Genomic DNA, 12,491 nt, shown 5'->3' on the forward strand with positions numbered 1-12,491 from the left:
CACGAGAACACAAACTACATTGGAAAACAAAAGCAAATCAATAATCCACCCTCCCACAAACACATTTTAAGGGCCATAAAATGTTTAATCAGCCAAAAGCCTGATATGGAGAAACATTTTCAGCTGGTGCCTCCCTGGGGAGGGAGAGCATTCAACAAATGGGGAGCCACCACAGAGAAGGCCTGTTCTCATATTGCCACACTCCAAGCCTCTCATGGAGGAGCCACATGAAGAAGGGCCTCAGATTATGATCAGAGGGTCCAGGCCGGTTCATATAGGAAGAGGCAGTCTGTGAAGTATTGTGGTCCTGACTATTTAAGGCAGGGGTCCCCAAACTAAGGCCCAAGGGACTCGTTTATCCGGCTCGCGACCCCCACTGCTGCAGCCCGCTCTTACTGGTGCTGCGTTGTGTGGCTGCCCACGTCCGGGTCAGAGGAGCACAAGAAATAGCTTGTGTGCATGCGCAAGCGTTATTTGTGCATGCACAAGCATTATTTCCGGTGCACATCCGGGTCGGAGGAGGCCCGTGCACATGCGCACAAGCTATTTCCGGTGCTCCTCCAACCTGGAAGTGCGCTGAAATAGCGTGTGCACACGTGTATGGGCACGTGCTCCCCCACCCTCCGGCCCGCCACGTGATCGGCGCTGGAGACACCGGCCTGAGGCCTGATTTAAGGCTTTATAGGTCAAAACTAGCACTCTGAATTGGGTCCAGAGACTAATGGGCAGCCAGCGCAGTCATGCCAGGATCGGTATAGTATGCTCAAACCATCTTGCCCCGGTGAGCAACCTGTCCACTAAATTTAGCACCAGCTGAGGTTCCTGAACTGTCTTCAGAGTTTAGATTACACATTGCAGTAATCTAACCTAGAGGTTGACAAAGCACAGGTGACAGAGATTAGGCTATCCTTGTCTAGATAGGGGCACAGCTGAGTCAGCAGCTGAAGCTGATAGAAAGTACAAACGAACAAAACTAGCTGACATCCCTTTCCCAGTTAGGTGCTCTTAAGCAATTCTTCCTGTGATGCCAACATCATAATGAAATGCCTCATGCCTTTGACCCAAGCCTTTTCACTGTCATACATTCTGCGAGCCAAGGTCAGCTTGTTCTTTTCAATTCCCTGAAATGGAACATAAGATGATTAAAGGGATGGAGCGTGCCCAATTAAGTACGCACAGCACAGCTTAGACGTACTAGGTGTTTCGTCAACAAAGCTGTAAATCTAAATGAAAAGCTGTTAATCGGTTCTCAGTTAATCTGAGCAGCATGTTTTAAGTGTTAAAAAACAACAACCACAGGTGGCAAATGTCCTCTTTGCAGCATTCTTCCTTCTTATAGAAGAAGGGATATTTCTTCTAACCTGACACCCGATACAACTCATGCATGCATCACAACCCAGCACTTGTGAGTGGCAGACACCCTCTTAGAAGAGCGCTTCTCTTTGAAGAGATGATTCGGAATGTCTTTTCAAGAGGACGCCTACTGGCATCACATGATAACATTGAGACAGCTGTTCAGTAGTCTCCTTGTTTCGCAAAAAGACCTAAGGGGTGTTCCCTCAATACAGCTTTCTTCATCAAATGGCACTCAAGATTACAACATGGAGGAGGAGGGAATTGTGAATTTCACTGACCAGGAAGGTGCATTGCAACAGCAGTAGAAGAGGGGCAAAACCATCACCGTTCTCTTCCCCACCCACCACAAAAATAAGAAGCAGTTTGCACTCTGCAAATTTGTACTTTCTAATTAGTTTGAAATTAAACTTAGTGCATTGTGCTATGCACCACATATGCACAGGGATGTTTTGAGTTCTGGTGGATGCCTACAATACCAAGGTACCAAAATATATTCCCCTGCCAGTGAAGATCCATTTCCAGAATTACAACTAACTATTTCAACACAATATTTATGTTTTTAAGGAGAATAATGGCTGGTTAATGCTCTCAAACAACAACAACAACTGCTGTGTTACATTCATATGGAAATCTTCCCATCAATTAAAATTAATACAAACTAACAACTTTAAGGCACAATCCCTTAATCCTTGAGTTTTTCAGGATTTGATGGAAGGCCCCTATACTAGCGTATGTTGAGCTATGCCCACATTCTGCCAAAATGGGACAGTGGCATGTCTCGGAAGGAGTGGGACTATGTCAAACTCTGAAACTCCTTCAGATGTTGTTCTTGGCCCCTACTCCAAAGTCACACAATTCAAACCCAGGAAATGGTATTCAGTCATAACACTGCCACTGTTGCGAAGGTCACTGGGTGAGTGGCTGCTTTGTGTTTTGTAATGCTTGTCTTTTCTCCTCATTTTTTGTACTGGGAGTACATAGGATGGCAACTAACTTATGCCAGTGTAAGTGGGTCATTGGCTGGAAGGCCCACAAGATTGCTCAACCAGACTTTTTAATTGTGTGACAGAAACTGATGTCACAGAAATTAATGCCTTTCACCCCTCTGTTCAAAATGGGACGGTGGGTGTCCAATCCTGGCCGCCAATGAAAAGAGGGCACGTTTGGGGAGTTGTCTGTTGTAGAAGAGGTTGAATCAGTTCAAGCAGGAACTGAGCTGAAAGAGCAAACAGACTCTTGTGCATTTTTGAAAATATATTTACTTAGACCTTTTGCAGGCTCCATAGGAGGCAGTGGGCACACTGGTGCCCGCAGACACCATGTTGGTGATCCCTGACTTACTTGCCACTGTAGAGATATATTTTAAACTATACAGCTAGCAGAGAATGAAATGCAATGTGCCTATTCTTTGTTGCCCTCTGTAAAATGGAAATAATTTGTTTTAAAGGACATACTTTTAGTTTAACAAATGATAATGCAACAGAAGCTGCCAAAACAATCTAAAGCAGGGGTCGGCAACCTAAGGCCCATGGGCCGGTAGTGGCCCATGAGGCTTGCCTAACCGCCCCATGGCGCCCCCTGCCGCCACGCTGCTGCCCCCACCACCTGCTCTTACTAGCGCGGCGCAGTGCAGGGACCGACTTCTGGGTTGATGGCGCCTGTGCGCATGTGCACGGGCGCTCCTCCGACCCGGATGTGCGCTGGAAATAGTGTGTGCGCACACATGCGGGACGGAGAAGCGCTTGTGCGCATGCGCACACACCATTTCTGGCACACTTCCGGGTCGGAGGAGTGCTGGAAATAGCGTGCGCACACACACACACCGGCGCTCCTCTGACCCAGAAGAGCGCGTGTGCACAGACGCTCCGGCCCATCCTCCGACGGATGGAGTGTCAACCGGCCCATCCTCCGATTAGGGTTGCCGACCTCTGATCTAACAAGGAGAGAATAGCATTTTTAACAAAAGCAAAAGCACGCAATGCCTCTTTTGCCAGCTACCTTGAGAGCCAACTCATACGTAGCATTGCTCCACAGCTCTTTTTCTTGGGTTAACTGGTGGATCTGGGCCTCAAGTCTTCTTCTCTGCAATTCATACAGTTCGCGATATTCATCCAAAAGGCTGAAGGGGTAATGACATGAGATATAAATATAAAGGCATTCTGCTATTCTCCTACGGCAACCCTAGCTTCCAATCTTATCTGGAACTCACTTTGCATTCATCTCGGAATCCTGGACCGCCTTTGCCAGCTCCTCATAGGCTTTCTCTGCTTCAACAGTGACTCTACGGTCATGTTCTCGGATGGTATTAAGCTCCCTGCAGTTGAAGAGAGCAATACCCTCAGCTGCCTTGTACAATCACAACTTTTATTCGCAGAGTTGAATACAAACACCAGCCAATATCATCACCTTGTCAGTTTTCCTATAGCTTCCTTGAAATGGAATAATTCATCTGTAATGTGTTTGTCCATTACTCTCTGTGCCATCATTTCTCTGTAGAGATTCCATGTTGTACTCCAGTATATTATTTCTCTCCATCAGGTAATCTAAGATTACTTACACTTATTCTTTCAGTTTGACAACACAACAACAAGCCTCTCAATGGCAACAAAACACCTGATAAGTCAGGAAAGAACTACGTCCAAACTCCACAGCAATATTATGTCATAGTACATGAATCCAGGACAAGGCCAGTGAAACACAAGACTGACTGCTTCAGTGACACAGAAAGCTTTAAACCAGGAAGAGCAAGATGAGCAACAGCGTTAAGAAATCAGTAACTGGTGAGCATGGATCGTATCAGGATCCTTAGGACATGAGCACCCAATGCATTAGTGGCTACTATTTCTTGACACCTTAAAAAGCTGAAGGTAAAGGGTAAAGGACCCCTGACAGTTAAGTCCAATCATGAACGACTCTGGGGTTGCGACGCTCATCTCACTTTACTGGCCGAGGGAGCCGACGTTTGTCCGCAGTTTTTCCGGATCATGTGTCCAGCATGACTAAGCCACTTCTGGCGAAACTAGAGCAGCGCACGGAAACGCTGTTTACCTTCCCACTGGAGCGGTACCTATTTATCTACTTGCACTTTGATGTGCTTTAGAACTGCTAGGTTGGCAGGAGCTGGAACCGAGCAACGGGAGCTCACCTCGTCGTGGGGATTTGAACCGCCAACCTTCCGATCGTCAAGCCCTAGGCTCTGTGGTTTAGACCACAGCGCCACCCGCATCCCACCTGGACACCTTAGAGAACTGCTAATAGAAAAAGGCGTTAGTCAACCATGCTGGCAAGCTGCATGTAAGTTCAAAGTATGCAGGAGAAGAATGACATTATGTATCATATGCAGTCCCCCTGCGTCTTGGGGACTTCAGTGAAGGCCTGCATCACATACATAAGGTAATCAAATGAAAGTGTGAATAATTTAAGCTACACAAGTCTCTGGAGCGCCCGCAATGACCAGGGCCATGGTATGTGCCACGGCTTGCTCTTGGAGCCCCCCATTTCTTGCTATTACGTTCCCAGTGACTGAAGGGACACCAGCTGCCTGCTTTTGCACTACCCTGCCTTTAAATAAATTATGTTATGAAGGAGCAAATCTTTATTCTTTGCCTTCTCGGAATCCGCATGAACCTCTGTTTTTGACAGAACAACTGGCACAAAATGTTCAGGAATAGAGTACAGTGGTGCCTCGCAAGACGAAATTAATTCATTCCGCAAGTTTTTTCTTCTTGCGAGTTTTTCGTCTTGCGAAGCACGGTTTCCCATAGGAATGCATTGAAAATCAATCAATGCGTTCCTAGGGAAACCGCTTTCAGACCAGGTCCAGGGACAGTCTGTCCCCCGACCTCTTCTGAAGGCTGGGGGGGGGCAAGGTCTTCTCCGCTGTCCCGGGGCGATCTGAAAATGCCAGCATTTTCAGATTGCCCCGGGACAGCGGAGAAGTCTCCGCTGTCCCGGGAGCTTTTAAAATGCTGGCGGGCTGCAGCGCAGCGTTCGCTGCCGCCCGCCAGCATTTTCAGATCGCCCCGGGACAGCGGAGAAGTCTCCGCTGTCCGGGGGCTTTTAAAATGCTGGTGGGCGGCAGCGCAGCCTTTGCTGCCGCCCGCCAGCATTTTCAGATCGCCCGGGACAGCGGAGAAGTCTCTGCTGTCCCGGGAAGGCAGGCGGGGGGAGCAAAGACTTTTGCCCCCCGCCGGCCTTCAGAAGAGGTCCAGGACCTCTTCTGAAGGCCGGCGGTGGGCCAAAGTCTTTGCTCCCCCCCGCCTGCCTTCAAAAGCCATCGGGATAGCGGAGAAACGCGCTGCGCTTCTCCGCTATCCTGGGAAGGCAGGCGGGGGGGAGCAAAGACTTTTGCCCCCCGCAAGCCTTCAGAAGAGGTCCAGGACCTCTTCTGAAGGCCGGCGGAGATTTCCCTATGGGCTTTCTTCTTGCGAAGCAAGCCCATAGGGAAATTCGTTTTGCGAAGCACCTCCAAAACGGAAAACTCTTTCGTCTTGCGAGTTTTTCGTTTTGCGAGGCGTTCGTCTTGCGGGGCACCACTGTACTCGACTCTGATTTTCAACCTGCTGCTTTTCAACCTGCCAGTCAACTGTTCCTAGTAAGCATGTGTAGCCAGAGTGGGAACCCTAAACCTATTCCCAGTGTCAACCACTTTGTGGGGTGCATGGCTGATTCTTTCAACTGATTCTGCTTGAAAGCAAAGCATCAAGAGTGCACCAGATTCTTCCTTCGTAGCCTGGCTTTAATTTAAGCCATGGCTGCAGTAGAAAAATGCTCCCTTGCAGGTGCAACTTAAATCTAAGCCAGGGATGCAAAGGAAGAATTGGGAGTGTCCTGAGAGTGAACTCCTGCTTCTTTCTTTGCATCAAAAAGTCAGTTCTTTTTGAATGTGGCACCTTTTTCCGTTGTCATGGCAAGGCAATGAAAAAGAGTGCCAAGTTCAAAAAGCGATGATGACTTTGATGCAAAGGAAGAAGCGGTAGCATACTTAAGAGTGCATTGCCAATTCCCCTTCCTTTAGCCAGAGCTGCAGCTTGAACTCTCATATATGACGTCAGGTCTAGGGGAGGTGGGCATCGCTTGCCTCAAATGGCTGGGGGACAGCCTCTGAGGTCTGGCAGGCCTAACGAGGCCCATAAACTAGAGATTCACCAGCAATGATGTACAGTATAACTAGAAGTGGGCAATATCAAGGAGGATGAGATTGAATCAGGACTGGCAGGAATTATTTACCTGTGAAACCCCTGTTACGCCAACATCCTTATTTGTTCCAGCCCTTTCCAGCATGGTGTCCATCACCTTCATCAGCTGCAGGACCTCCAGCCTCCCAGACGGCTTCCTAACAAGGCAGCAGCAAAGGGACATGCCTCTGATTCACAACACCTTCTATAGCATGCGCTACAAAAGCATCTTGATTCAGAGTGTCACTCACATGGATGGGAAAACCCGCAGTCTGTTTTCATCGTCTTCAAGTAGGGTTGTATATTTACTGCAACAGATTAATAATGATGATGTTAACAGCAATAGACGACTGTACTTGAAAAATCTCTTTGGACTCTGGGATTCAACCATTTATTTTATTTTTATTGTATAAATTTAAAAATACAGTAGACTAAGAGACGGGCCACTCTGTTGCAGGCAAGTGAATTAATTGAAGAAGTTCTCTCTTACAATGAGACTCATGGTGACATAAAACAACTGCAATGAACCTGAGTAAGGAAGAGTGGGGCTGGGGAATGGTAATCTGCTATGTATTTCTCATGCAGAAATGGGGCCCAAATGAAGGGCTAGGCTACATGAGATTATGCATCCATAATCCTTGTTCTTGTTCTTTTGTCCTTGTTCTTTTCCACCTTGTGTCATTCAAATTTATTTTCCTTCTAGTCTTAACTCCAGTACAAGAAGTGAATCAGGCTGGGAGACAAGTGCCAGATCAGATATGCCCAATGGGAAGAGTGCAACCCTGAGTCACGCTTTCAAGCCCTAATTCAGATTTCTGGCCTCTGGGCTCTGTTAATCGATCCATAGTAAACAAATTTGCTTGCAGTTTCCCTCGTTCACATCTATGTTTGAGATTTTTTTATTTAAAAAATCAAATTCTACAACTTCATTATACTGCCTGGCCATCCATGAGGAAGTCAGTTTGGGTGGCATTTTCAGTCCCTGGGTCTCTGTCTGAGAATATATGCATTTGAGCATCCCTTAGTTGAAATATGGAAAGTGTTGAACTTGGCAAAATGGTGAAATAGAATTTTTAAAGGCTTCCTGCCCAGATGCAGGTGCTTTTGGCCTTGCCACTTCATCCCATTTAGGAGGTGCAACCAGGAGCAGCTCGCCAGGTGGGGTGGAGTTGCAGCACTGGCCTCCTGGCAGCTGAGTCGCTGCTGCTCACCAGGACATGGAGGGGCAAGGCAAGGCGGTGGAACCGACCTGGAGCTTCAGCTGGTACACAGGCACAGCCTCACCACTGCCTCACCTGTTCCCTCCGAGTAAGCAGTAGCAGGTCCACTGCTGGGAGGCTATTATTAGCCAAGTGAGTCAGTTCTGGATGCAACGCAGGAGCAACTAAAAGAAGTGCAGGAACACTCACTCATCATAATACTCCAAGCGCAGGACACCTCTGTTCTTTAGAATATGAAATTCCTCTGGAACAAGACTGTCTGCTATACCTGTTGGCTAAAGACAGAACAGACAGAGAAGGTCTTAAAATATGCTACTATGAGACATAAGGAATCCACATACTCCCAAGAGGATATATAGAGTTGGGTTTTTATACAGGCACACACACCTCCACTTAATGTGCATCCCACTCACACACGACCGTGTTTATGTGGATTGCCATGAAATAAATATATAGACTTGCTTTCCCTCGCTGGAGGCCTCAGCTTGGTTTACAACTGCCTGCTTGTCTGTTTGCCTGCCTTCCAGCTGGGGCAATTATTCAGATTAAGTGCTTAACCATCTTTAAGGAAAACTAACTGTGATTAAGTGCTACAACTGCACAGGACTATTATGTACAGCCTAGAAATCAGTGGGTAAATGTTTTCTAACAGATTTTTTTTTCAGCCAAGCAAAATAAATAGGCAAATGCCATCTCAGACTCCTTGTGGCTTTGGGGAGTGCATTTAGCAAGCTTAGAAAACCATGGCACACAAAAATGGTAAAGTCCTCATTTTCAATTCCCACGGCTCATTCCAGATTTAAAATATTATGCTGGGTGGGAAAAAAAATTCAGAACACTCTAGTCAATGCTCAGCTCAAAGTCCATCTTGTCTCTCAGCATCCTGAAAGAATTTGTAAAAGCTGATTCCTGTCTTTAAAGTTATCACAGTTTCTCGATACAGAGTCAGATTCAACTCACAAGTTTAGCTGCAGTGGGTTCCTGCTGCTGCAGATTTGTTGAGGTTTTGTGAGAGACAGGAGTTGGGGGAGGATTCTTTGCCTCTTTCTCAGCAGCGAGGTCATACAGAAAAGAGACATCCCTTAAAAACACAAAGAAAACTATCACTCAGTTATGAAGGTGCAATTGGTCCACTGTGCAGCCGCCACCTCTCTTCTGGTTATCAAGAATTCACTAAGTATCTGATCCAAAGGCAAGTCCTTTGCCATTTCAACCTAATAGTGTGTCTACCACTTTCTGCCAGAGTGTTCTGCCTCAAAACCCTTGCTGCAGCTACAATCTTCCCATTTTCCCTGAGTACTCTGATTACGGTTAGCCACCCTCATATAACACAGAATCATAGAATTGTGGAGTTGGAAGAGTCCATAACTTCTTTCTGATGTACCGTCAGAATCTCCTTTCTTGTAACTTGAAGCCATTGGTTCGGGTCCTACCCATGTGACAGCCCTTTAGATATTTGAAGATGGCTATCATATCTCCTCTGTCTCCTTTTCTCCAGGCTAAACATACCCAACTCCCTCAATTGTTCCTCATAAAGCTTGGCTTCCAGACCCTTGATTATCTTGGTTGCTCTCATCTGCACACATTCCAGCTTGTCAATAGCCTTCTTAAGTTGTAGACACAGTACTCCAGGTGGGATCTGACCAAGGCAGAATAGAATAGAAAGCGGGTGGCGCTGTGGTCTAAACCACAGAGCCTAGGGCTTGCCGATCAGAAGGTTGGCAGTTCAAATCCCCGCAACATGGTGATCTCCTGTTGCTCAGTCCCAGCTCCTGTCAACCTAGTAGTCTGAAAGCACGTCAAGGTGCAAGTAGATAAATAGGTACCGCTCCGGCGGAAGGTAAACGGCGTTTCCGTGCGCAGCTCTGGTTTGCCAGAAGCGGCTTAGTCATGCTGGCCACATGACCCGGAAGGACCTTACTTTTTATCCAATAACCCCTGGCTATTACCAATGCTGGCCCAAAGCATTTTGCTGCCTGAAATGAACCCCAAAAGGTGCGCCAATCAGATGCTAATGGAAAGACCACATGCAAGTTATGAGTACAGCAGTCCTCTCATGTTATTGTTCCCCAGTGACTGGTAATCAGAGACATGAATGGGGCAGGGAGCCAGATGGAGTGATGGAAGAGGGAGGGGGAAAGCAGACTCTGCAAGTGATCAGTTGAGAACTCTGGCAAGGAGGAGGGAAATCATGGTGGTGGTGGTCTCAAAACGGACAGTGCAATGGAAGAGAGGGGGGAAGTGCACTGCAACCAATCAGTTCAGATCTTTTCCAAGAGCAACAGATTGCTTGATGGGAAGAGGTGGAGAAAGAGAAAGGGGATGACAGAAAAAGAAAGAGAGAAGACCTGCCTGCTTCTTGCCTCTGCTCCCAGCCACTTTTGGTCTACCAGCCACCAACATCTACCCTCTAGCGGATTACTCTCAGCGGAAGGCAAACTCCTTCATGGTTCCCCCTATCCCTGAGTTAAAATTGAACAATGTATTGACAAGGAGGGTCTTGAAAGGGCTGGTTTTCAAACAGTGGTGGCCACCGCTTTTGCCAAGTGCGCCACAAGTTAAACCCAAGTGTGAAAGAGAGCCAGCTTGCTGAATGCTGAGCAGCATACGCAGCCTCCCGTGGACTGGAATGGTTTGGCTCTGTGGGTGCAGGCAGCAGCATGAGGAAACAGGCCGAAGTGCAGACTCTAGGCCAGTCTTCCCCAGCCAGGTGCCCTCCTATGTTTTGGAGTACAACTCCCATCATCCCTGATCACCAGCAGAACTGGCTGGGCCTTATAGGGGTTGCATCCAACATCAGGAGGGTGACAAGTTAGCAAAAGCTGCTCTAAGGTCATAGCTAGGTTCATGGGCATTCCTGCTCATCTCCAAGCACACCATCACCTCGGCTTAGCCACTCTTGTGTAACATACTTAATGGGCATTTCCCTAGCAGTCTCCATCACCCTTGCACTGTGGCTCCCAAATCCTAGCACTGCTATTGGTTATTGCAAAGAGGCATGTGACGTGCCAGGGCCCTATTAATTCCATTCTATTACCTTCCAGCTCCTGTGAGGCAAATCGGATGCTCTATCAGATATCGAAACTTGTTTCTGCGTACAGGATGTTGCCAGACCCCATCAGTAGTACGTATGCACCCCTGAAGAGTGAACAGAAAAGACTAGTTCAAGAGGTTCTTCGGGATCAGGTGGTAAGCAAAGACTACATCTCCAATACTGATAAGCCTAATGACACATTACACATAAATGCACATAGCAGAGAGACCCTGTCAGCTGTTTCTTCTAAGACTTAGCTGAAGTCTTTTTATGAGCTGGCGAGAGATGCATGTGAAATATACATCAAAAACAGGAAGGAGAACATGCAAAAGGCAGATGCGATAAAGGGATGGGTTCTTTATTTATACAACATGCCCAAAGCATGTTTATTTGTTTCTTACTGAACCAATCTCAAAAGTTTCTGTTGCTGAAAGCAGTTTGTGATATGTATGATAAGTAACAAAAGCTGAAGTACTAAAATCTCCTTAATAAAACTCTAAGTTGCCTGACAGTGCCCGTTCTTTGGCCCAACTACTGTCTCTTGCCTCCCCCACCATTCAGTGAACTTCAGGTTCTGAAGCATTTCTCATTCCACCATGTTCCAAATAATGCTCCCTCTTGCAAAGTGTTGTCCTAAAATACTGATGTCTATGTGCACCATTTCCCGAGACAGCACCTTTGCTTCTGCCAAGGATGGGGAAGGAGTTTTTTGGCTGCCTCTCCCCTCATCCCTGGCCAGGGCTGAGCAGAGTCGGGAGTCTGGCCCCCCGCGCCTGGTTCTTTTTTAAAAAAATAATATTTATTACTTTTAATAAAAATAAGAAAACAGATAAGAAAGAACAAAAAAGAACAAATGAAACAATACAATACGAAAACAATACAATACATAAAAACACAACACAATAAATAACAATACAATACATAAACAATACAGTGTATATAACTTTTCCCCAAATTATCTTTCATTTACTTGTTTCCTTGACCTCCTCACACCTCCCCTTTTTGTATTCTAGTTCAGTTATCTATTTCAGCAAATCCTTTCCATCTTTCCCTGTTTTTTATCCTCAAATTTATCTTAATATAATATAACTTTACCTTTCCTCTTTTCCTCCATTAAGAATGGTTCTGCACGCCTGGTTTTGCACTCCCGACCCAGGCAGGCTAGTCTGCTGCCTTCAGACGTGCTCTGGATCCGGTCCTGATCCCCATTCTCCGCTCTCACCTCCGCAGAAGGTTCGCGGCCTCGGGGCTGCCGGAGGGTCAGTCCGCCCGCTGCTGCATGGCGACCCCGCTGTCCTGAGGGGGAAGGCGCACGTGTGAATGGCCTCCCGGGCAGCTCCCCTTCTCCCTTCCCTCGCCCCCTGCTCGGTCCCCGGCGACCTCCATGAGGACTAGAAGCCCCGCCGGGACCTCGCCCCCCCCCCGCCCCGGAGCACCTCGGGGGGAGAAGCGGAGGAGAAGCGGCGGCTCCCTTTACCTCTCTCCGCGCGGTTCCCGGCCGCGTCTGTTGCCATGGGAACCGCGCGCCTCCGACAGGCGTCCCTCGCAGCGCCTGACAGGGCAGAGGCCGCTTCCGCCCAGAACTTGCGCCAGGCGCTCCCTACTTTCATCCCCGCTGTCCGCCGGCTTCTCTCTCACGCGTCCCAGTTTAGAAAGGTTGTTTTGTTTTGTTTTAAGGCACCGAGTTAGACGCCTTGACAACGG

At 47.5% G+C, this 12,491-nt stretch overlaps 1 protein-coding gene across 1 annotated transcript in view; it reads right to left on the reverse strand.

The window, feature by feature from the left end:
* The window catches only part of LOC128415092 (axonemal dynein light chain domain-containing protein 1-like), a 28,620-nt gene extending 17,250 nt beyond the window's left edge, over positions 1-11,370 (reverse strand). Inside the window, exons 1-10 of the mRNA XM_053390962.1 lie at positions 11,293-11,370; positions 10,791-10,891; positions 8,714-8,834; positions 7,943-8,028; positions 6,785-6,841; positions 6,569-6,691; positions 3,763-3,885; positions 3,566-3,670; positions 3,355-3,475; positions 1,004-1,121 (exon numbers count right to left, since the gene is read on the reverse strand). Of these exons, the coding sequence (XP_053246937.1) occupies positions 1,004-1,121; positions 3,355-3,475; positions 3,566-3,670; positions 3,763-3,885; positions 6,569-6,691; positions 6,785-6,841; positions 7,943-8,028; positions 8,714-8,834; positions 10,791-10,891; positions 11,293-11,370 (1,033 nt within the window). The remainder of the gene's footprint in view (positions 1-1,003; positions 1,122-3,354; positions 3,476-3,565; positions 3,671-3,762; positions 3,886-6,568; positions 6,692-6,784; positions 6,842-7,942; positions 8,029-8,713; positions 8,835-10,790; positions 10,892-11,292) is intronic.
* Between the last annotated feature and the right edge of the window lie 1,121 nt (positions 11,371-12,491).

Source organism: Podarcis raffonei, chromosome 6 (genome assembly GCF_027172205.1).
Source record: "Podarcis raffonei isolate rPodRaf1 chromosome 6, rPodRaf1.pri, whole genome shotgun sequence".
In the NCBI taxonomy this organism is placed as follows: domain Eukaryota; kingdom Metazoa; phylum Chordata; class Lepidosauria; order Squamata; family Lacertidae; genus Podarcis; species Podarcis raffonei.